We start from the raw sequence: 26,354 nt of genomic DNA, 5'->3' as shown, positions 1-26,354 counted from the left end.
CAATGCAAACGCTATGTAAATAGTTGCTGGTGCATGGCAAATTCAAGTTTTGCTTTTTGGAACTTTCTGGAATTAAGTCACAAATAGGGAGGGCCAAACTGCACACATGCTTTCTACCCCAAGATTTTACAAAGCGGCTTATTCCAATGACTGAGCGCAATCACTCGCAGGACTGAGTTCACAGTTTAAGCAAAAGATGCGTGTGTCATCCTACCGTGCAGACTGCTTGAGTTAGGTGCTTGCATCCCTGGCGATAAGTATTATGGACTGCATCGGGCCTTCAAAATAAATATAAATTATCAAGGCAAAAGGAAAAGAGATCAGTGAAAAGTTTTAATCATTCAAAATGTAGATGCTGAAACTCAAGAAGTATTAAAGATCATAATACTCACTGTTTCCTATACCATGAGAGGACTCCATGTTCTAACACTACCCAGAATAACCTCCAGCCAAAAAACCTGGAACTCTAAGGGAAAAACAACAAAGATTTTTCCAAGCTGATACATCTAGATTCAAATGCTTGACTGATAAAAAGTAATTAAGTTATGATAGTTCTATCTGAGCCTTTCATCTTGACAGTACCACTGCACACTCAAAAATGATCAAACGTTACCTAGAAACTGAGTGCACAAATGAAAACATACCCTACCGAGTGACAGGAACAGAAGCAATGCCTTATTGGTAAGATCAACAATGAACACGGTTTATAGTTCTGACAATACTATGCTAGGATATTTATAGGGAAATGTGTCAGTTGTGGGCTTCAAAGACAATTTCCTCAAAGTTCTGAAAGAGCTTCTAAAAAAGGAAAATTATCCTAAATTTTATACACTACAGACAGACATGTACATAAATATATAGAAGGAGCGTTTTCAAATGCAGAAGAAATGACGTGCTCCAAAATAGTTAATTCTAGAAAATAACTGAACTCTAAAATGCAAAGAAGTGTTTATAACCGGAAAGATTTTACATGTGTGTTCTCTGACAATTTAAATATTAAATTCCTCCTGAGTCTTCTACAGATCAATGTTCATAACAAAAATGATAGTGTAATCCTATGCTTAAGAAAAAACATCCCTCCACTCTGCTCTGTACAAACCTGGCCACCTAACAGTGTCAGACCAACACAAGAGACGGTAAATTGCTACGATCACCAGATGCCTAATGAAGTCCAGCAGTATAATAATGGTTTACATCATAAGATCAAATAATTACTAAATCACATACTTCAGAAAATAACGCCAACAAATTTTAACAAGGGATCACCTAAGAAATCTTTTTTCCAGGTATTATAATTAAAAACGCATTCCAACCTACCTTCCAGAGAGGACCCTCATATCGCTTCAAAGCTTTGTGTACGATCTATTTAAAAAAACACGTTTTTGTTAAAAGCGCATCTATGTGTTTCAAGAACCCCAATTTTTTTTCTACATATACAAATGCAATCCATTACCACATACCTTATTACCAACAAGAACATGTTTCATTTCAGCACCCTGGGCAAGATCAAGAGGCTTCTGATCTGTGTAAAATACAAGAAAGCAAGCCATCAAGAGCTTAATTCTACTAGAAAACTGATGCTGCTATGACAGCACGTAATAATCTTTCCTATTCCATCAACTACGACCCAAATCACCTACCTGAAGTTGCCATCTCAATTCTTTACAGCCTCTTTTTCAGTAACTATTAAGCCAGCAAATCAAACTAAATTCTGAACACTCTGGATAAGTTCTGTGATCGTTCAGGCTTTCTTGCCAAAAGTCAATCCGTCAGTTTCCTATTGCTGTTGTAATTAATTACCCCTGCAATGCAGGAGACGTAAGAGACATGGGTTCGATCCCTGGGTGGGAAGATCCCCTGGAGGAGGGCACAGCAACCCACTCCAATATTCTTGCCTGGAGAATCCCATGGACAGAGGAGCCTGGCGGGCTACAGTCCATAGGGTCGCACAGAGTCAGACAAGACCGAAGTGACTTAGCACGCATGTTGTGGGTTAAAACAATACAAATGATTCCCATGCAGCTGGGGAGGTCATGAATCCACACTCAGTTTCACTGGTCCAATAACCAGGGCGCTGGTGGGGCTGCCATCCTCTGGAGACTCTTGGGGAGCATCTCTTTCTTTGCCTTTTCCAGAGGTCGCCTACATCTCTTGATTTGTGGTCCCTCCCTCCATCTTCAAAGTGCATCATTCCAACCTCTGTTTACATTTTTTTCTCTCTCAATATTCTGATCCTCCTGCCTCCTCCCCAAAAGGAAGGACCCTCGTGATTACACTGGGCCGACCTGGAGAATTCAGGATTCTCTATCTCCAGATACTCAACTAACCACATCACTGGGGGAGCATTATTTAGCTCATCACAGCTGCTCTTAAGCTATCTCGCTGGAGAACAGGTGGCAGAGAAAACTCACAGACGAAGTCTGTGACGGTCCATAACTGAGGACAAAAGGAAAAAGGGGTCACAGAGAATGAAACCAGCAAGGTGCCATGGGAACTTTCTCAAGCTCACACACACAAGCACTCTGTGTTTTACCAAGTGACAAAAACAGAACTTGTGTGTAAATTAATGAGTTCTGAAGTGAGCAGAGTACTATGTGAAGGATGAAAAACAATCATCTCGTACCCTCAAGAGTTTCCAATTCCTAGAGAAACAAAAGTGAAAGTGTTAGTCGCTCAGTGGAGTCCGACTCTTTGCGACCCCACGGACTGTAACTCACCTGGCTGCTCTGTCCACGGAATTCTCCAGGCAAGAATACTGTAGTGGGTAGCTATTCCTGTCTCCAGAGGATCGTCCCCAACCAGGGACTGAACCTGGGTCTCCTGCATTGCAGGCAAATCCTTTACCATCTGAGCCACAAGGGAAGCCCAGAGAAACAAAAGATATTTACAAAAAAAAAAAAAAAACCCAGGTCTTTGAAGAAATAACCTATCAGACTGGAACTCTATCTACACAGGAAGTGACACATTCTATCAAATAAACTTTTTCTAAATACCAATCACCTGGTATGTGTAGGACAATTTTTTGTAAAATTGTCTGCTGCTGCTAAGTCATTTCAGTCGTGTCCGACTCTTTGTGACCCCATAGACGGCAGCCCACCAGGCTCCCCCGTCCCTGGGATTCTCCAGGCAAGAACACTGGAGTGGGTTGCCATTTCCTTCTCCAATGCATGAAAGTGAAAAGTGAAAGGGAAGTCGCTCAGTCGTGTCTGACTCTTCCCGACCCCATGGACTACAGCCCACCAGGCTCCTCCATCCGTGGGATTTTCCAGGCAAGAGTACTGAACTGGGGTGCCATCGCCTTCTCCAGTAAAATTGTCTAATGAGTCTATTATATGACAATATTTCAGGCACTTGGGATTCAGTAGTGAACAAGACAGAAAAAAAATTGGGGGGGGGGAGTGATATAGAAAAAGGGAAAGACAGACAATAAAATGGGATACAGCAAATAATAACCCAAGCTATGACAAACCCAGACAACATACTAAAAAGCAGAGACATCATTTTGCTGACAAAGGTCTGTAAACTCAAAGCTATGGTTTTTCCAGGTGTCAAGTATGGCTGTGAGAGCTGGACCATAAAGGCGGCTAAGGGCTGAAGAGCTGATGCTTTTGAACTCTGGTGCTGGAGAAGACTCTTGAGAGTCCCCTGGACAGCAAGGAGATCAAACCAATTAATCCTAAAGGAAATCAATCCTCACTATTCATTGGAAGGACTGATGCTGAAGCTCCAATACTTTGGCCACCTGATGCAAAGAGCCAACTCATTGGAAAGACTGATACTGGGAAAGACTGAGGGCAGGAGGAGGAGGAGGCCACAGAGGGTGAGATGGTTGGATGGCATCACTGACTCAATGAACATGAGTTTGAGCAAACTCCAGAAGATAGTGAAGGTTAGAGGAGCCTGGCATGCTGCAGTTCATTGGGTTGCAAAGAGTCAGACAACTCAGCAACTAAACCACCACCCACGCTATGCCAACATTTTTAAGTGAATGTTCTGAAAAAGAATGACTGAGATGCCACTTCAGATTGGAGACTAGAAGAGTGATGAGGAAAGTCCTTCTGAGGGAGGATGTTTAAACTAAAGGGGTCCAGCCTCATGAGAAACCAGGGGAGAGGCCCTGCAAGCAGAAGCAACAACTGATGCAAAGGCCCTGAGGTAGGAACAGCTAGGTGGGCGAGAGAGAGGCAGAGGGCGCAAGAAGTCACATCCTGCGAGGGCCTGTTGTTCGGAACAGTTAGGTGGGCAAGAGAGAGGCAGAGGGCGCGAGAAGTACATCCTGCAAGAAGTACATCCTGCGAGGGCTTCCTGGTAGGAACAGTTAGGTGGGCAAGAGAGAGGCAGAGGGAGCGAGAAGTCACATCCTGTGAGGGCTTGCCGGTAGGAACAGTTAGGTGGGCAAGAGAGAGGCAGAGGGAGTGAGAAGTCACATCCTGCGAGGGCTTGCTGGTAGGTCACATCTTTGTGAACCAGTACAAGGAGTCTGGGTTTTAGCCTAAATATGATGGAAAGCCACAGAAAGGTTTTAGCTAAAAGAATAACATGATCTGACTTATGTTTCAAACTCTGTCAAAGTGTGTTAAAAGACCTTTTCAAGAATATCTGGGGAAATGTGGACTTTAGCTATTTGATGATTTTTGAGAAATTATAAAATTATTAACAGGATAGTGCCATTGTGGCTATTTAATAGCTCTATTGAGAGAATTCACACACCATATAATTTACTCATTTAGAGTGTACAATTCAATGGTTTTTAGTATATTCACAGAGTTGTGCAACTATCACATTATTTTTTTTTAAAGAAGACCATATCTTATAAAAAAGAATTTATAGACAAAATAATATGACATCTGGTGAGTGGATTATTGATAATGCCTGAGAGAGGATAATTTTTACATCAATTATACTCTTTTTTAAGCTCTGATAATTTCTGTAATAAAAAGTAAAAAAAAAAAAAAAAGATCACTACAGTGCCTGTGTGGGAAAAGCTTGTAAATGTGAGCAAGAGAAAAGCAAGGATACAAGTTACAAAGCAAAGGTCCAGGTGAAAGATACTAGTCACATACAAACAGCTCATGCAGCTCAACATAAAAAAAAAATTTAAAAATGGGTGGAAGATCTAAATAGACATTTCTCATAGGCCAAGAGGCACATGAAAAGATATTCAAAATCAGAGAAATGAAAATGAAAACTATAATAAGATATCATCTCACACTGGTCAGAATGGCCATCATCATCAAAAATCTACAAATAATAAATGCTGGAGAGGGTGTAGAGAAAAAGGAACCATCCTACACTGTTGGTGAGAATATATGTTTGTGCAGTCACTATGGAGAACAATATGGAGATTCCTTAAAAAACTAAAAACAGACCTACCATATGATCCAGCAATCCCACTCCTGGGCATGTATCTGGATAAAACCCATAACTCAAAAAAGATACACGCACCCCAGTGTCCACTGTAGCCCTAGTTACGACAGCCAGGACATGGAAGCAACCTAAATGTCCATCCATAGAGGAATGGATAAAGATGTGGTACATATATACAATGGACTACTACTCAGCCACAAATAAAGAATGAAATAATGCCATTTGCAGTGACATGGATGGTCCCAGAAATTGTCATACTGAGTGAAGTAAGTCAAAGAAAGACAAAAATCATATGACGTTGTTTATATGTGAATTTTTTTAAAAAATGGTACAAATGAACTTATAAAACAGAAATAGTCACAGGTATAGAAAACAAATTTATGGTCACCGGTTCAGTTCAGTTGCTCAGTTGTGTCCAACTCTCTGCGACCCCATGAATCGCAGTCCTGTCCATCACCATCTCCTGGAGTTCACTCAAACTCACGTCCATCGAGTCAGTGATGCCATCCAGCCATCTCATCCTCTGTCGTCCCCTTCTCCTCCTGCACCCAATCCCTTCCAGCATTAGAGTCTTTTCCAATGAGTCAACTCTTCGCATGAGGTGGCCAAAGCACTGGAGTTTCACCTTTAGCATCAGTCCTTCCAATGAACACCCAGGGCTGATCTCCTTCAGAATGGACTGGCTGGATCTCCTTGCAGTCCAAGGGACTCTCAAGAGTCTTCTCCAACACCACAGTTCAAAAGCATCAATTCTTTGGCGCTCAGGGAGGGTAAATTGGGGGACTGGGATTGACATACTCACACTGCTAGAGATAGATAACTAATAATCTACTGTAGAGCACAGGGAACTCTACTCAATACTCTGTAATGACCTATATGAGACAAGAATCTACAAATGAGTTGATATATGGGTATGTATACCTGATTCACTTTGTTGTACAGCAGAAACTAAAACATTACAGATCAACCATACTACAATAAAGATTGATTTTAAAAAAGAGATACTGGTGGCTTGAACTAGAGAGTTAGCAGCAAAATGGAGACATCAGTAGGTATGGAGAAAAGTACCTGGGTTTGAGATTTATTTTTGAGGTAGATTTATCAGACTGCTGATGGATAAAACTTAGACTGGCCACAGATTACTTTCTTGGGAAAAAACTTTTTAAAATGTTAACTGAACAACTGATAATCACTTTAGGTTTTCTAGCCAGCACATACAAGGATGTCTTCTGAAAAGCTCTAGCAACTTGTTATTTTTATTCCATCTACAGCACACTTTTGAGAAACTATTCCTTTAGGTAGAGAGAAAGACAATGTGATTTCTTTCACAGAATTCTGTCCTAACACCAAAAATAAATTCTGAACTCATGCCAACCAGTTGAAGTCCCATACAGAGCCCTCATTTCCGGATTCAATGTCCACAGTACCTAGCACATCATGAAAATTTAATAAAATGTTTTTTGGACTGAATGAAATAGCTTTCTTTCCTGGTTGGGCACCATAACCAGCTATTTCAGAATTGCACCACCTTTTATCAACCACAACAAAATAAAGTAAAAAACAGGAATGATCCTGTTTTTAAATTTTCGCATGATACAGACTTGGCCCTTAATGGGAAAACCAAATACAAATGTCAACACGCCTCAAATTAATTTACAAAGAATGCAATCTCAATTAGGGGCCAACAGCATTTTTACTAAGAACCCAAGAAAATTACAGCCATTTCGAAAAACAATTGAGGAAAGACTGTCAAGGAAAATCCTCAACAAAGAATAGTACGGGGAAAGATTACCAGCTAATAAAACCTTAAACAAACACACATTAAAAGTGCTACACTGGTGAAGGAAGGTAGAGATGAGGCAATGAGTGAGTACAGAGAACACACAGCCAGTGCTTCAAGTGGACGAGAAAGGGGTAACAGAGCAATGGAAGAGGAATGGACAGACGCTTTGATAAAGGCTGCAGAGGCAAGTGATTAGCAAGTCGAGGGTCTCACATCCTAAGTACATGCTCACATCGCCTTTTCTGCTCAAAACCCTCCACACTGGCCAGCAGGGCTGAGCCTCTAGCTACTGTCTGGAGATACCACTCTCCCTGATGAGCACCTTCTAGGCACCCAGGCAGCTCTCTTCCTCAAATATGTCAATTGCCCGCCTACCCTGAGCTTTCACACTGGCCTCTCCTCTGCTTTCACTGCTCTTCTGCTTGAATCCCTCACCAGGGCTCCCTCCTGTCCTTGGTCTGGCTCTCTGCTCAAGGTCACTTCAGAGCGACCTTCCCTTCCCTCCCTGCTTCCCAAAACAACAGCCCCACTGACTCACCCTCTATTCCCTTTGGCCTGTTTTATTTTTCCGCACATCACTGCCCGACACTGAACGTATTTTTTGCTTTGTCTGTCTCCTCCCACCAGAACACAAGCTCCAAGAGCGTGGAGACAGACTTTGTTCACTTTTGGGTTGCCAGTAAGTACCACAGCAGAGGCTCGGCATGTGTTGAATAAACGTGCCTCAGACACACTAGGGGAGAACAGAATTGGATATACCCCAACTGCTACCTAAGCTTAGTGGTTTTAGAAGAAATCAAAGAGGAGGACCAACAAGTTTGGCTTAAAACATCTTTGTTTTAAAAGACTTGGAAAATTTAGTCATAAAAAATACAGAAATTATCATTATTCTTATCGCTGAAGGTTTGGGGACATGGAGCACATTATATTCACACAAAATACTACGCAGAAGGCGAGCTATGAAGACCATGCTTCCAAGAATAACATGGAAAACTGCTGATGCTTAATATAAGTAGGTTTTTAATATGTCCACTCTATTTACAAGCCATAAACTAGAATGGTAAATACTGTCTTAGGTGTTTGCCGGCCCATACTTACCACCATCCTCTGGGCACCCTCTGCCCTTTCTACACCCCACAGGGGAAGACCCCAGTCACTGTGTTTGTACCTCCACCCAACTCCTATTGGCTGTACCAGTGGTGGACACCTAACAGAAGTGGGCGCCATCACACCGCCTCCCACTTAAAACTCAGGTTAACGGATAATGATCCACCGAATGTAGCTGCCAGGCGGCCATCTTCCCTCATGTACACCGGAAAACGAGAGAGCTCATCTGCTAAGAGACAGAAATGAGGGGCCACACAGTGAAGAGAGACGCGCACACCATGAGTGGCAGCCCCCTTCGGGCCTAACAGCATCCTGTTTCCTGATTCCATGCCCTCTGATGGTGAACAGCATTTCCTGTTTTGAAATACAGAGAGATACCTCTGTATTCTTATATTAATAATATATGATCCTTCTTTTGCTTATACTCTCGAGTTGGTATCTATTATTTAAAATTTTAAAAATCTAGTCTACCATAGAATAGCGACTAAAACCTAAATCTTTGGGTGTTTGGGTAGAGGTGATTATTTTTCAGTGTCTTCATTTTCCTCATTTTGGCCACAAAAAAGAAGCATGCTTTGAAACTTTAAAAAATGCTCAAAAATAGGTATGAGAATAAATTCGAATGGTATATAATATGCCAAAATACCAGAGGCTGTATTGTAGTAATTTATGTTCTGTCTCTATTTTTAAAACTTCCTAAAATGCAGACACTATTACTCTTATGGTAGTAGAATGTGGTAGTTGGACTATAAAGAAGGCTGAGCACCAAAAGAAATGATGTGTTCGAATTGTGGTGCTAGAGAAGACTCTTGAGAGTCCCTTGGACAGCAAAGAGATCAAACCAGTAAATCCTACTGGAAATCAACCCTGAATACTCATTGAAAGGACTGATGCTGAAGCTGAAGCTCCAATACTTTGGCCACTGATGCGAAGAGCTGACTCATTGGAAAAGACTGATGCTGGGAAAGACTGAGGGCAGGAGGAGAAGGGGGCAACAGAGAATGAGATGGTTGGATGGCATCACTGACTCAATGGACATGAGACTGAACAAACTCCAGGAGATAGTGAACGACAGGAAAGCCTGGTGTGCTGTAGTCCATGGGATCTCCAAGAATTGGACATGACTTAGCGACTGAACACCACCACCACCCACCCTAAGAATACTGCCCAACAGTAAAAGGGGATTAGCTATTGATACACACAGCATCGTGGATGGATCTCAGGGGTGTTATACCAAATGGAAAATAGCAAACTGAAGGTCACACTCGGTATAATTCCATTTATATAACACTCAAAATGACAAAATGTAGGGATAAAGGCCAAATTAATGGTTTCTAGGGATTAAGGATGATGTGGATCAGGGGCGTGTGTTTGTTCAAGCAGGATGGAGATCTTTGGGGTGATCTGATTATTCAAAATCTTGATTGTGATGGTGATGTGAATTTATACACCAGATACAACAGCTCAGAATTACACACCCACATTGTTCCAGGGTTAACTTCCTTCTTTTGATGTTGTTCTATGGTAATGTATGACATCACTATTGGAAGCAACTGGATGAACAATATAGATAACCTCGATATATACTCTTTGCAACTTCCTAGAATTTTCAATTATCTCAAAATTTAAAAAATTAAACATTTTTTAATATATTAGTTATTTTTAAAGAATCATGCAGTATGTACTTATAGCATACACTCTCCTAAAGTATAGAAGAGCTTTTAAAAGTATATATTTTTTAAAGTATTAAAAATAAAGCTTTTAAAAAGTATAAAAAAAAAAAAAACTCTTATTTTTTAAAAATAAAAAATTTTTTAAAAACTTATTATTTTTTTCTTACTCTTATGGTAAGAAAAAAATACTTTCTCAAAAAGCACCATCTTAACTTTTATCAAGAACACATTAACATCTTTTAACAGGCATGCTGAACTTTCCAAATATCTGTATCCACCTTCCATTACTTTTAGAAGTTTACCCTTCAATCCTTCTGTAAACTGCTACTAACTTTCATAGGTAATCATGATGATTCTTCCCCACTTCCAGCTTTATTATTTTGTTTTCATTTTTTTGAGGACACAAATTGGTAGTATCATCATTCCCAAGCGTGATTTTCCCCTTTTATTATATAGGAATGTACTCATGAAGTGTTTTTAAATTTTTTTTTTTTTTTTTTTTTGTCTATTTATTTGGTTGCACTGGGTCTCAGTTGCAGCATGTGGACTCTTAGCTGTGGCATGCAGGTCTAATTCCCCATCCAGGGATCGACCCTGGGCCCCCTACACTGGGACCACAGAGAGTCTTAGCCACTAGACCACCAGGGAAGCCCCCCATGAAGTGCTTTCACATGTTCAGTATGGTGTTAATATCGAAATAATGGCTTATCTATTATGCTACAACTTCCTTTCTTTGCTCATTGTTTTATTTATCCACATTGATATAAGTAGCCCCTGTTCTATCGATTTTAGTATTACTGCAAGTATTAAAGCAAACATCAGCTGATTTGAGCTGTTAGGCTTATGTCCATCTTTTTAATATTTTAGATAGAGCTGAAATAAACATCATGGTACATACTCCCTGTATTTATGTGAATGCACTTTTTTCATGGAAATGAATTTTAAGTTCTATACCTCTATATGGATCTTTTAGTAATGTGATTTTTGCCATCTGTGTATCTTTGGTGAAATGGCCGAAACTTTTCAGAATTGGGTTATCTTCCTCTTAGAGTTATAAAGGTTCTGTATATATCCTAGATAGAGGTTCATTGTTGTGTATGTTTTGCCAATATTTCCTCCCATAAAATAACTTGCATTTTCATAACAGTGCCTATCGAAGAGGAAAATGTTCTAATTTTAATAAAGTCCAATTTATCAATATTTTATCACTCATACTTTTTGTGTCATATTTAAGAAATCTTTGCAAAACCCAAGATAACTAAGATTTTCTCCTGCATTTTGCTCTACATTTTTATGGTTTTAACTCTTATGTTCACATCTCTGATCCATCTAGATCTAACTTTTACACATGATCCCCAAATTTGTATCTCTACCCAGACCCCTCCCCCCTAGACTCAAAGTTCTTTTTCTAACTCTATTATGTGGATTACATCATAGTATTTTAGAATTGTAATGTCTTAAAAACCGAGCCCCTAATTCTTAGCATCTGCTCACCTGCCCCTCCTACCGTCTTCCCCTGCTCAGGAACCGTAAATTCCAGTCCTCCAGGTCCACAAAAGGGATGTGGAGCAGCCCTACTGGGATGTCCCTCCACTGAATACCCAAGACACACCCTGCAGCTTCTCTTAAGGTTACCCGACTGTCATCGACACTGTCCTGGGTGTATAAGTCTATCCTCATTATTTGAGGACTCCGCATTTACAAACTTGCCTATTGTTAAAATTCACTTATCACTGATCAATACTCATGGCAATTTTCTGGTCATTCACAGACACATTCAGATTAATAAAAAATTGGAGTCTTCTGCCCACCTCTCCATGTTTCCACCCATCATGAACCCTGTACATTTGCCATTTTACTGCCTTGTTTCATACACAAACTAGGTGCCTTCAAAGGCTGATTAAATAAACTTTTTTTTTTTAAGAGAAAAAAATGTGAGTCTTCTGATGCATTAGTTCCCTGAAGTGGAAAGGCTGATGCTCTGCCCTCTTGTCTCAGCTCTCAGACTGTAAACAAGTGTCCCCGTCACAGTCTACCTAGGGCTGCATTTTCCACCTTCCTTGCTTCTTGTTTCTGGTGATTTCACTGCTGAAACTGCCCCCAAGCATGGTGTGAAGTGCTGTCTAGTGCTCATAAGCTCAAGGAGCCTCTGACGCGCCTTCCAGACAGAAGACATGTTACAGGATCCTAGTTCAGGCTTGAGATATGATGTTCCTGGGAGTGAGCTCAATGCTAATCATCAATAATATACATTAAACAAGGTGTTTTTACACAGAGGCTCACATAAAACAAGGTTACGTGCAATCTGTGGATGGAATGCTGTGACCAAAGGCTCATAGGAGCCTCACTCTGTATTTTCCTTATGAGCAATGGTTCAGTATCCACTAATTCAGAGGTCCCAGCAACACTGTATTAATAGAACAAAACTACCACAAATAATAAGAACCTATATTCTGGGGCTCCAAAATCACTGCAGATGGTGACTGCAGCCAGGAAATTAAAAGACACTTACTTGATGGAAAGTTATGACCAACCTAGACAGCATATTAAAATGCAGGGACATGACTTTGCCAAGGTCCGTCTAGTCAAGGCTATGATTTTTCCAGTGGTCATGTATGGATGTGAGAGTTGGACTGTGAAGAAAGCTGAGTGCTGAAGAATTGATGCTTTTGAACTGTGATGCTGGAGAAGACTCTTGAGAGACCCTTGGACTGCAAGGAGATCCAACCAGTCCATTCTAAAGGAGATCAGTCCTGGGTGTTCATTGGAAGGACTGATGTTGAAGCTGAAACTCCAATACTCTGGCTACCTCATGCAAAGAGTTGACTCATTGGAAAAGACCCTGATGATGGGAAGGATTGGGGGCAGGAGGAGAAGGGGACGACAGAGGATGAGATGGCTGGATGGCATCACCGACTCAGTGGACTTGAGTTTGAGTGAACTCTGGGAGTTGGAGATGGACAGGAAGGCCTGGCGTGCTGCGATTCACGGGGTCGCAAAGAGTCGGACACAACTGAGCGACTGAACGGAACGTTTCCTCCCCTTGAGAGTAGGAATCAGATTTTAAGCCATCTTTAGTGCCTCAGGTGAAATAGGCATTATTAAACATTTAGGTCTTAACTGGGAAGTAAATCAATAAATTTTTTCTTTTGTATAAATGCCTTGACTTCAAAATTAAACAGTTTAACACAGGCTGGATACTAAAACAAAACGCTTTTTTTATAACTTCAAAATGACCATCAATGGCTGTCACCGCCATGCTTACCATTCTTGTTCTTCAGATTCGGGTCTGCTCCGCTTTTCAGAAGCTTTAAGGCGCATTGTTTATGGGCCCGGTAAGCGGCACAGTGCAAGGGTGTGTTGCCTAACTGATCCGAACAGTTAACATCAGGAGGATTCGGCCGGTTGAGCTAACAATTGAAGAGATGCAATGTGAATTATATGCCGAAGACAGCCTTTCTCCCATAAAACCACATAGCCAATAGTTCAGGTGGACTCTCCCGCTCCTGAGCCTGGGCACAGCTGGGCTCCCTAGCATCTCGACTGTCAGTGGCTTCCTGCTCGGAAAAGCAGTGAACCCACATCACCCTGCATGCTCCCCTCAAGCTGCCATGGGGGCTCAGGTCCCACACTTCCCTGACCACAGACACCACACTCCAAGCCGGGGCACTGGGATTCCACGAAGATCCGCTCGCTCCCACCAGTCTTGCAATTCACACTTGCGAGAACAGATTACAAACTGGTCTACCAGAGACAGCCATTCATAAGAGTTAAAGCCATAAACGTTAAGTGTGTAAATGTTAAAGGGCTACTGAATTTGTTGTTCCTGGTTGACTCCTTTAAAAACAATTCTTTACAGTCTCCATTTCAGAACGTTTATAAGAAACATTTTAGGCCCCATACTTGGAAACCAGAGAAGCCTTTTCAAGCAAGCTGAAATAACTTTAAGGCAAACAGCGGTGCTTCAGTCTTGAATTTAGAACACATTCATAGTTTTTTGTTTAATGAGACTATTTTCAGGAAATGGAAACTGGAAAGTAGGTCTCCTAAGGAGAAAAAAATAAAATTGGTAAAGTTTTCCGCCTGTTCTAACATGATATAAATATTTCAAAACTAATGTCCCTTGTCTGTATGTTAATTTCTGGAAGTACAGCACACCTTTCAGAAGTAATTACTCATCAAAATTAGAGAAAGATATTCCTTTATAGGATTCTATACATTACACGTCAATTTTAAATTGGCTTAATCATTTAAAAAAAGAAAACTATCCTAACATTAAACGTTTACCTTGAAAAACCAGCTTCTTAACCATTAGGTTTTCAGTAGAAAGTGTGGAAGTAAATCAGAGAAAAACACCATCATGTAAAATGAATCCTGCTTAAAAGTATCACCAGACTGTGTTTTTAGATATTTAAAGACTTCTACTCTATTACTCTGATCACTCTGATCTCGAGTATTTTGGTCCCACAGTTTGACTACGTTATGAACTCAACATTAGATCGAAAATTTCCCACAGCGTAAAGAAATAACACATTTATTATTATTATTTTTTTTTTTACCAGAGCTGTAAGTTCTGCTGTTCTGCCTTCTCTTGCTGCTGCTAAAAGTAATTCTTCAAGCTTTCTTTGTTGAGTCCTTTCTACAGCTGCAAAAGGAGAAGTACATATTACTCTATTTCTAGGCTGGATCCTATTAGCACATTTATCACAGAGATGCGTAAAGAATAAAGGGATCGTGGTGAGAGAAGTCACAATGTTTTGAATTGTGATTCAAATGCTGTGAGACTTCATTATTATTCTCACTGCCTCAGATTCAGATTACAGAGCTGGACTTCCCTCACGTTCAGATGAATTTATGTTTTCAATTTAGAGGTCTTTAAGTATGTTACTCACTACAATACCCATCACAGATAATTATCAATTATTTTTTTATGCTGAAATATTATTATTTATGTGCCTTGGAAAGACAGATTAAGTGGGGAGAGGCGCTCATATCTTCCAGAACTTTAGAATGTGAAAAGTAACAATAAGAAATAGTGTTAATAGGAAGACATTATTGTTGTTGTTCAGTCACCAAGTCGTGTCCAACTCTTTGCAACCCCATGGACTGCACCAAGCCAGGCTTCCCTGTCCTTCACTGTCTCCTGGAGTTTGCTCATACTCATGTCCACTAAGACATACAAACCATATAAATATATTTAGGTTTATAGATAAAGTCCGGATTTTTATAAGAATATTTTATGTCCTTAACAAATGCCAAATACCTTTCAAAACACTTAAAAAATATTAACTCACTAAATCTGTATAGCTACTCTTTGAAGCATTACTATTTTCCCAATTTTATAGGTGAAGAAACTGAGGCAGAAACTTAATCTAAGTCACAGTCAGGACATGGAGGAGCTGGGATTTGAACTTGGGCAGGTGGGTTTCAGAGTACCTGCTCTTACCGTTACTCTGTGCTGCTCACAATTGCAGGGAATGACAGCAATCTGATTTAAGACAGTAGAATATGTAATAAGGTCTCATTTCTACTATATCTGAGTTCTGTTTTGGCTTGCAGAAAAGAAGCAATTTCATAGAAAGGTTAGCAATAATCCCCCTTAAAATATGTGTATAAGGTCCTGTGCAAAGGCTGCAGGGGAGGTATAAAATTTTCCCAGGTCTTCCTGAGAAATAACGAACATTTATTAATAGTTAGTAATTACTATGCACTAACAGTTGTTCAAGACACTATGCATGCCCGTGCATTTGAACTACAGGAAACACAAAGCTTGAATGCCAGAATAGCTGGAACCAGTTTAGCTTTGTCTAAAGAACTAACATCACTATATACCAGCATCTGCTATTCTCACATATTTATTTCCACACCCAGATCCCCTCCCTTTCCATCTTGGAAGAAGGCTGCCAAGCCTCCATACAGGCTCCCAGTACTGCCTTCTTTCGCTGGAATTGATGCTCTTCAGCCTTTCCTCTCACTGGTTCTACGGCCACCGGTCTGTGAGCTTTTGAGGACAGTCCCTAGCCTTCCCTACATACCTCTGCTACTGCATGTATTTCCCAGAGCTGCTCTTTGTCCCCACAGTCATGCCTGAAGCCAGGTACCTGTTTTTACTCTTCTGTGTATCCTAGGCACTTATGACAGTATTTGGCACAGTGCATGTTTAGCCAATAAATAGTCTCTGAATAATCAAACAATGCTTAATAATGATCATTCCAGACTTTAAGGAAGGGTCATTATGTTTCCCTACGATTTCTCTCTAGATTGTCTAGGCTCATAAATGAAGGCAAACAGGATCTAGAGGTGAAAACTCTGCTTATGTTCCTGTCCTATATTCATTCTGGACACTGAAAAAAAGACTGTTGGTCTAGTCAATAAAAACAAGTACTCTAGTTTAAGGGACTTAAAGTTTCTAGAGTGCCAGTAATATTCTATTCCTTGATGTGGGTGCTGTTTACATGGATATGTTCCCTTGTGAAAACAGCAAGCCATACATTATTAATGTGTACTTTTATCTATATATTTTATACCTCAAAAATGTTTTTAAAGCCAATACTCTACCCCCCCAAATAATTTGTCCTTTAAATTTTAAATGTTATATGACTGTAAACTAGCTCTTTTCAATCAGAATTCAGAGTTAGGGAAGACCACAAAGATCATGAAGCCTAACTCTATCCTGAGAAGACACTCACATACATGCCCAGGGTAGGTTAAATAGCAGTACACCTGAAATGCAGGTGAGAAACTAGCAAATATACTTCATTAACAACAAAAATCACCATTTTGCAATTTCTATAGTAATGAGTGATTCAGGCAAGAATTATCAATGAACACTAAAATCACTGATTTGAAGTTTGTCGGTAATCAGGATAGTTACCATGGTCTCAATTTTTCTCCCCAAGGATTATTTACTAATTACAAAAGTGGGACTATGTAGTAAGTACCTTTACAGTGGACTACTAGTGATCAGAGATAATTTCACCAATAGTAGAACAAAATGACATCAAGTACCTAAAACGAAGCATTGGTATAAAGCATACAAACTCACCCTATGCCAACTACAACCTAAGCCAAGAACAGATAGCCTGAATCTAATAATATGAGAAGAGAAAAGCCCAAATTGAGGGGCACTCTTGCTTGCTTGCTTAGTCACTTCAGTCGTGTCCGACTCTGTGCGACCCCATAGACGGCAGCCCACGAGGCTCCCCCGTCCCTGGGATTCTGCAGGCAAGAACACTGGAGTGGGTTGCCATTTTCTTCTCCAATGCATGAAAGTGAAAAGTGAAAGTGAAGATGCTCAGTCGTATCCGACTCTTAGCGACCCCATGGACTGCAGCCTACCAGGCTCCTCCGTCCATGGGATTTTCTAGGCAAGAGTACTTGAGTGGGTTGCCATTGCCTTCTCCAGAGGGGCACTCTACAATAGTAATATTATGATATTGATGTTAAATCTCATGAAGTTGATCATTATATAAGGAAATATCCTTGTTCTTAAGACATACATACTGAAGTATTTAGGGCTAAAGTATCATGTCTGTAAATTACTCCCTTATAGTGTAGGAAAAAAATTAAAAGTACATAAGTAACATTAAATAATATAAACCAGATGTAGCAAAATGTTAATAACCAGTGACTAAGTGCAGATGCACAAGTGTCTGTTGTACTATTCTTGAAACCTTCCTATAGGTTAGATATTTCTCAAAATAAAAAAACTCAAATGATATGAAGAAGGTACCGGAGTCCTCTCTAGTGCCTGAGAAGTAGTAATCTATCCTCTCCCAGGATTAGAAGTGTTTGGGAAGCTCACTACATCTTTTAAGGCAACCCAGGCCACTATTACAATAGACTGGACCCAAAGATAAACTCCCTGGCACTCCATTAACTAGACTATCCACTGGCCCTGGTCAGCCTCAAATAAGAATATCCATCTTCCAATATAACAGCCCTTGAAGTACTTGAGTATGATTGTTACATCTACTAAAGTCTGTCCTTCTGGGGTGAAACATTTCTTATCTCTACACGCATTACCCTATGATAGGGTTTCTGGTCTCCCAGTGTGTGGTCTTGGTAGGTTATGGATGCACTCCCTGTAGTCTGACCCATTTATCATGTTATCCACAAATGATATCACATGTGGCTAAGGGAATCAGAGCAAAATCTCTCAATTTCTGCTTCCACTTCCCCAGCCAGGATCATACTGTAGCTGACAGATCACAGAACTCATCAAGTCAACCAAACTCTTGCCCTTAACACAGCTGGGTTGTGCGGGTGTGAGGTCGCGTGCTTAGAGCATGTCTTTACAACTAGCCCCATGAAATGTCAACTTGTCATGCAAACCCAGTATCCCAGCCCATCAGGAGACCATCAGTTCTGGGTTCTCATCTTATTACAAACAAAATGACAGAACAGTCATTTCAAACACTTATTACAAACAGACAGTACCTCATCCTCCCAATCAGATCATGATTTGTTAAAGGCAGGGATCACATCTAGCATGGTCAATCTCCCCCAAAATCACATAATACTGAGCCTTATAGAAGATGTTATGTGTTGATTTCTTTATTAAAAATGAAAGGGTTCACTTTAAATGGAAGAGCGAGTAGAAATACTGATCTAAAAGATGTCTGGCAAGCAGACATTATCTTATAACTAGAGAAACAAGGGAGATTTTAGGTTTCAAGGCCAACTGGAAAGTAATAAAAAGCAAGACTGTGCTTTGTACATAGATAAAAATACTACTAATAAATAAGTCAATGCCCTTCAAATGAAAGATTTTCGTGCCCTCCTCTGAACTGCAAAGGAAAGAAACAAAGGATGTATGTGAAACTGCAACTTAAAATTCAATACCTTTATTCATAAGAGAGTAAATAAGAAATCTTCCCTTCTCTCCTACAGAAGTACTACCCAAAAATAATTACAGCCAAAGCCCTAGATATTTGGGTAACAATCCTAATAAATGAAGCTTCCTGATGTAAGCATTGAAATATTTTTGTCTTAAACTATTTTTAGAGAAATCCCTCCTATGTCTTCTTATATGTAATTAAATCTTTGAAGTTCATCCAGCGATGAAGCTGATCCATGAGGAAGTTACTGCGGCCCTTGCGTTACAATGATGCCCTCAGGATAACAGAGCGGCCAGAGATCTCTGCTAGAATCACACGACTCCCAGGAACCACACACTTTTCTGTGCTCCTGTATTCCTTCATTATCACACTTCTGCAGCCTTTCAGGGGTACTCTCTCATGTCGCTAATTTTTACTTTTAATTATGCTGGAGACTGAATTTTTAAAACTTGCCATAATGTTATATAAAGTAAGAATTCAAAAGCTCTGAGGAAGCTCTCATACAGTTTTACCTCCAATCGATGACTCTCAAATTACACTATCTTTGGAGCACAGGCTCAGTGTCATCTATTTTGGCATCTCAGAAGCCATTTTCTACTTATATCCTGGGCCATGGCTACAATGAAGATAAATGCTGTCCAGAGTAAGATCCGTAATATTTACCTTCAAGCATGTTTCTGATTTCTTTGTCATGAGTGACCTCCTTTGCTGTCTGTCCATTCCCATTAACAACAGTAGTATCAGCGTTGTGCTCTAAAAGAAGCATTACCAACTCCTAAAACAGCAGAGAAATTATTTTTAGCTATTATGAAACTAAAACTTTATTGTACTATAGCCCTTTTTCAAATTTCTAATTAGTACTGAATGTTTACAATAGAAACAATGACTGTAGGAATCTTTAAAGTCCTTCAGCTCTGTTTAAACTAAATGACTACTAAGTAAGCATCATAAATGGAATACTCTACAGTTCAACTAATTGTGATAACCGATGACTGCCTACACAGTTGCCAATTTCCAATTAACACAGACAACTTCTGTAATTGATTTTTAAAGTAAATTATCTGTTTTACCAAATTGATTCATGTGGTCACACTAAATATGAGTTAACAAAGCTGTTACTTAAAGTAGTAATTTAAATTAGATAATTAGAGCAGACAATACATTCATTTAACATTATTCCAAGGCCTGTTGAAAAAGAATAAATTCTTCAGCAGACTTAGATCTTTTAAAAATTAATTTTAATGTTTGTAAGAAACAAGACATAATTTTCTGAAGTGATATAGACTGATGGGATACAATACTAACAAAGGAATGCGTTATAATGAAGCAAATGACCTCCTGAAGTCAATTTTCAACAACGGAGTATAAGCTACATCCTTCATATTTACTCTAAGTGGCTAACAGCTCTCTCAGGAATTTGAAACTAATCAGCCCAGTATCATTGGTTCAGTTATATAACTTAAGACAGTACAGGTGGATGAGCGTGCAAGAGATTTACAGGAAACTATTAGAGATTTAATGTTTAATTTCACTGGGGTGTGCAGCACTCAGGCAGGGGATGTGGTAATACTTGCTCTTTAGTTCTACAAGAAGGCAGGATGAAACACAGTGCTACCCTCACCTCTAGGGTGACACTACACTGCTACCCGGAGGAACTGACATTCTGTGTCATTACATGTTACATTTTCCTATGAGTTTCATTTTTGCACTGGGCCACACAATTTTTACCATCCTTGAAAAAGAACTTTTTATAGTTTAAAAAAAAAAGCCCTTAAATATACATCCAAAAACAGACAGGAAGAAGAAAACAAAATACTTATTGTCCTGGTCACTCCATGACCACCATAAACATTTTGGCAGGTTTCTTTCTAATCATTTTTCCCATGCATAAGTTTGAGATTTTTCAAAAAAATATAATTTTATTTGTATGACACAATTAAGTTATACTTCACTTGCCTAATATATCATTTTCTAGGCTATTGAAGTGTTCATGAACATACTTTTCACTAAATATTATTCTATAAAATGTACTACCACATTTTACAAATAGAAAAATTGCTAAGAAGTCTAATATGTCAGTGAATTCTTATAAAATATCTTCACATTTCCTATCTTTTTAAAGAAAAGATTTTGGGAGAAGTGTTTTCATGCTTCATGCAAAGAGTTCATATTAGTAAAGAAAGAACACAGAATGATATAAAATATTTATAAGTCATATCTGAAAAGGAAACTGCATGCAGGATATATAAAGAACTTTTTACAACAATTAAAAGATAATCCAATTAAAAATGGGCAAAAATAAAACGAACAATCAGAAAAGGAAATTAAGAAAAACAATCCATTTACAATGGCATCGCAAAGAATAAAATGCTTTGACGTAAACTTAAGCATGGAGATGAAAGATGTGTACACTAAAACTACAAAATATAGCTGGAAGAACTTAAAGAAGACATAACTGAGTGAGAAGACATCTAGGAACCATGAATGGGAAGACAATATTGTTGAGATGTGAACACTACCCAAAGCAATCCACAGATTCAACTCAATCCCTATCAAATCCCAATGATGTTTTTTTTGCCCAGAAACAGAAAATCCCACCCTAAAATTCACATGGAATCTCAAGACTCCAAATCACCAAAACAATACTGAAAAAGAACAAAATTGGAGATCTTACACTTCCAGCTTTCAAAATTTACCTCCAAGCTGATCAAAGTAATCAAGACAGTGCTATAATGACATAAAGACAGACATACAGACCAATGGGAGAGCACAGGGAGTCCAGAAGTAAACTCTCACATATGTGTTCAAATGATTTTCGACAAGGGTGCCAAAACCATTCAAAGGGAAACGGACAGTCTCTTCAACAAATGGTGCTGGGAAAACTGGATAGTCACATGTGAAAAAATAAAACTGGACCCGCATACTTTACACCACATACAAAAATTCACAGAAAATAGATGAAAGACTTAGTGGAAAACTTAGAATAAAACATAAGAGGAAGCTGCATGACATTAGATTTAGCAATGGTTTTTTGGATACAACACCAAAAACATAGGTTAAAAAAAAATAAACTGGACTAAATCAAAATTAAAAATTTTCTACAACGAACAGCAGTTATCAAGAGTGTGAAAAGGCAATCCAGAGTGGGAGAAAATATTTGAAAATGATGTATCTGATCTAGGATTTATATCTAGAATATGTAAATAACTCCTAAATAACTCAACACCAACCAACCAAACTATCGATTTTAAAAATAAGCAAAGAATCTGAAAAGGTCACATACCTTTGATTCCTTATGATTCCAACTACATGACATTTGGGAAAAGGCAGAACTATGGAGACAACAGAAAGATCAGTGGTTGCCAGGGGCTGGAGTAGGAGGAGGGATGAACAAGGAGCGCATAGAGGATTTTTAGGGCAGTGAAAACACTGTAATGACCGACACATTTCGTTACACTTTTCTCGTTGCACACACAACAAGAGTGAACCCTAAAGTAAACTACAGACTTTGGGAGGCTGCAATGTGTTAGTGTAGGGTCATAACTTGCTTTAAGGGAAAAAAGAAAAAGGACCACACTGGTGAGGAATGTTGATAATGAGATGCATGTGTGTAAGCACAATATACATGAGAAATCTGTATCTTCCTCTCAGTCTTGCTGTGAGCCTCAAACTACTCTACAAATTTGTCTTTAAAATTAAATAATAAATATATGGGCTATGGATTCAATAGACATTTTTCTAAAGAAAATTGGCCAATAAGTATATGAACAGATGCTCAATAAATCAATATGGAAATGCAAATCAAAACCAAATGAGATACCATTTCACAACCGTTAGGATGCCTAAAATTAAGACTAACAACAAGTGCAATGAGGATGTAGAGAAAATGAAACCCTCACGCAAGGCCAGTGGGAAAGTAAAGCGGTGTATAGCTGTTTTGGAAATCAGTTTGGCAGCTCTGCAAAATACTCAACATAGAAATACCATGTGTCGACCTAGGAGTCGAATATGGCAATTCGACTCCTAGGTACAGACACAAGAGAAATGAAAATACATGTCCATGACAAAAATCTTGCACATGAATGTTCAAAGAATATTCATAATATCCAAAAATTGGAAACCCAAATGTCCATCAGCAGATGGTGGGATAAATAAAATGTTGTTCCATACACTGGATAGCTGTGCTTAGTTGCTCAGTTGTATCTGACTCTTTGCGACCCCTGGACTATAGCCCACCAGGCTTCTCTGTCTGTGGAGACTCTCCAGGCAAGAATACTGGAGTGGGTTGCCATGCCCTCCTCCAGGGGATCTTCCCAACCCAGGGATTGAACTCAGGTCTCCCACATTGCAGGCAGATTCTTTACCACCTGAGTCACCAGGGAAGCCCAAGAATACTGGAGTGGGTAGCCTATCCCTTCTCCAGGGGACCTTCCCGACCCTGGAATTAAACCAGGGTCTCCTGCGTTGCAGGCAGATTCTTTACCAACTGAGCTACCAGGGGAGCCCTTACAATGGAATATTATGTGGCAATAAAAAATGAAGTACTGATATACATTATATTCATGGATGAGCCTTGAAAACATTATGCTCAGTAAAAGAATCCAGTCACAGAAAATCATGTGTTATATGCTTCCATTAATGTTAAATGTCTAGAACGCGCAAATCTAGAGAGACAGTAAATTAGTGGTTGCCAGAGCCTGGGGAGAAGGGGTAATGGAATAACAGCTTGTAAGTACAAGATTTCTTTTTGGGGTAATCCAAATGTTCTAAAACTGATTTGTGTTAATGGTTGCACATGTCTGTCAACATACCTGATCACTGAATTCTATATGGGTGACCTGTAAAGTACATGAAATAGACCACAATCATGTGCCTATAGAAAGAGTAGAGATTATTCAAGCTGGGTACCACATGGCACATTCAAGTTAATAAATGTTATTTCTCAATCCAGCTCATCTAATTGTTTCATACAATCTCTGCAACTGCACCAGTGTTCTAGTAATTAATCATCCTGATTTTCAAGAAAGTATAAGAACTAATGTGGTGGACTTCCTGTTAGGGAAATTAAAATGGAGGAACTCTTGTTCAGGGTTCAGAACAACTCTTGTTCAGGAGAGCAGACCTCTGACCTTGCTTCTGATCTGCCTGAGCACTGCCCGTGTTCTGTACCTCCCAAAAGCACAGCTAGTCAGGCAGCACTTTAAATAAGAAAGGTAGTGGGGTCTTGGAATTGAGTCTCTAGAGGCCTGCCAACAGGGGTTTAATGATATCCTGTGACTTACACTTCAGTTCAGTCGCTCAGTCATGTCCAACTCTTTGCGACCCCATGGACTGCAGCATACCAGGCTTCCCTGTCCATCATCAACTCCTGCTGGAGCTTGCTCAAACTCATGTCCATTGAGTTGGTGATGTCAGCCAACCATCTCATCCTCTGTCATCCCCTTCTCCTGACGTCAATCTTTCCTAGCATCAGGGTCTTTTCCAATGAGTCGGTTCTTCACATCAGGTTGCCAAAGTACTGAAGTTTCAGCTTCAGCATCAGTCCTTTCAGTGAATATTCAGGACTGATTTCCTTTAGCATTGGCTGGTTGGATCTCCTTGCTCTCCAAGGGACTCTCAAGAGTCTTCTCCAACACCACAGTTCAAAAGCATCAATTCTTCAGCACTCAGCTTTCTTTACATTCCAACTCTCACACCCATACATGACTGCTGGAAAAACCACAGCTCTGACTAGAGGGACCTTCGTCAGCAAAGTAACATCTCTGCTTTTTAATACACTGTCTAGGTTGGTCATAGCTTTCCTTCCAAGGAGCAAGTGTCTTTTAATTTCATGGCTGCAATCACCATCTACAGTGAGTTTCGAACCCCCAAAAATAGTCTCTCACTGTTTCCATTGTTTCCCCATCTATTTGCCGTGAACTGATGGACTGTATGCCATGATCTTAAGTTTTCTGAATGTTGAGCTTTAAGCCAACTTTTTTACTCTCCTCTTTCACTTTCATCAAGAGCCTCTTTAGTTCCTCTTCACTTTCTGCCATAAGGGTAGTGTCATCTGCATATCTGAGGTTATTGATATTTCTCCTGACAATCTTGATTCCAGTTTGTGTTTCTTCCAGTCCAGCATTTCACATGATGTACTCTGCATATAAGTTAAATAAGCAGGGTGACAATATACAGCCTTGACACACTCATTTCCCAATTTGGAACCAGTCTGTTGTTCCATGTCCGGTTCTAACTGTTCCTTCTTGACCTGCATACAGATTTCTCAGGAGGCAGGTCAGGTGGTCTGGTATTTCCATCTCTTGAAGAATTTTCCAGTTTGTTGCAATCCACCCAAAGACTTTGGCATAGTCAACAAAGCAGAAGTAGATTTTTTTCTGGAACTCTCTTGCTTTTTCGATGATCCGATGGATGTTGGCAATTTGATCTCTGGTTCCTCCGCCTTTTCTAAAACCAGCTTGAACATCTGGAAGGTCACAGTTCACAGACTGTTGAAGCCTGGCTTGAAGAATTTTGAGCATTACTTTGCTAGTGTGTGAGATGACTGCAATTGTGCAGTAGCTTGAACATTCTTTGGCATTGCCTTTCCTTGGGATTGGAATGAAAGCTGACCTTTTCCAGTCCTGTGGCTACTGATGAGTTTTCCAAATTTGCTGGCGTGTTGAGTGCAGCACTTTAACAGCATCATCTTAACTCATAAGATAAAACAGCATTGTAAAAAGGTTACAGTAAAACCAGAGCTGCATTTTTGCATGCAAATTGATGGTGATATCTGTTTGTGGCCTGGGATTATAAGTGGGAACCCTGGAAACTGCAATTTGAAGTCTCACCCGTGGAGTGGAAACACTGCTCAAGACCTTTTCCCAATTAGGACTCCAGATTGCTGTTTCTCAGGACTCCCGAGCATGCGGTTTAAGCCTGGATGTTGGTGATGCATGAGCTGTTACTCTTCTCCATTGTTTCTATTCTCTTTTCTTTTAATGACTGTATATTGAAATTAAGTTATATAATCCTCTATTAAATACTGAAACTGTTTATTTGTGTGTAATAAGTGGTTTCTTTTGTTAATGACTCCTTCAAACCTGAAACAAAAGTAAAACTTTAGGCAATGGAGAAACAGACATAGAGAACAGGCCTATGGATGAGGCAGGGGATGGTGGGGGGTGAGGGGGGAGAGGAAAGAGAGGGTGAGATGTATGGAGAGAGTAACATGGAAACTTGCAATACCATATGTCAAATAGATAGCCAATGGGAATTTGCTGTATGACTCAGGAAACTCAAACAGGGGCTCTGTGACAATCTAGAGGGGTGGGGTGGGAGGGAAGTTTGGGAGGAAGGGTACATGGGTGTACCTATGGCTGATTCTTGTTGATGTGTGACAGAAACCCACAAAAATTTGCAAAGTAATTATCCTTCAATTAAAAAAATAAAGTGAAAAAAAATGACTTCCCTGGTGGTCTAGCAGCTAAGATGCTACACTCCCAATGCAGGGGATCCAGGTTTAATCACTGGTCAGGAAACAAGATCCCACATGTTACAACTAAGTATCACACACAGTGATGAAATCCCTCATACCACAACTAA

At 39.7% G+C, this 26,354-nt stretch overlaps 1 protein-coding gene across 5 annotated transcripts in view; it reads right to left on the bottom strand.

Annotated features, from left to right (window-relative positions):
* Positions 1 to 26,354, bottom strand: part of OSBPL1A (oxysterol binding protein like 1A) — a 230,981-nt gene that overhangs the window by 167,178 nt on the left and 37,449 nt on the right. For all 5 annotated transcript variants that reach the window (XM_070361859.1, XM_070361857.1, XM_070361856.1 and 2 more), the window contains 7 exons: positions 19,434 to 19,545; positions 14,490 to 14,575; positions 13,196 to 13,340; positions 1,461 to 1,522; positions 1,318 to 1,362; positions 393 to 466; positions 215 to 278 (listed from right to left, as the gene is read on the bottom strand). In XM_070361859.1, the coding sequence (XP_070217960.1) occupies positions 215 to 278; positions 393 to 466; positions 1,318 to 1,362; positions 1,461 to 1,522; positions 13,196 to 13,340; positions 14,490 to 14,575; positions 19,434 to 19,545 (588 nt within the window). The remainder of the gene's footprint in view (positions 1 to 214; positions 279 to 392; positions 467 to 1,317; positions 1,363 to 1,460; positions 1,523 to 13,195; positions 13,341 to 14,489; positions 14,576 to 19,433; positions 19,546 to 26,354) is intronic.

The sequence above is a fragment of the Bos mutus genome, chromosome 24 (assembly GCF_027580195.1).
Source record: "Bos mutus isolate GX-2022 chromosome 24, NWIPB_WYAK_1.1, whole genome shotgun sequence".
In the NCBI taxonomy this organism is placed as follows: Eukaryota; Metazoa; Chordata; class Mammalia; order Artiodactyla; family Bovidae; genus Bos; species Bos mutus.
This window is presented reverse-complemented; position numbering and strand designations above follow the sequence as displayed.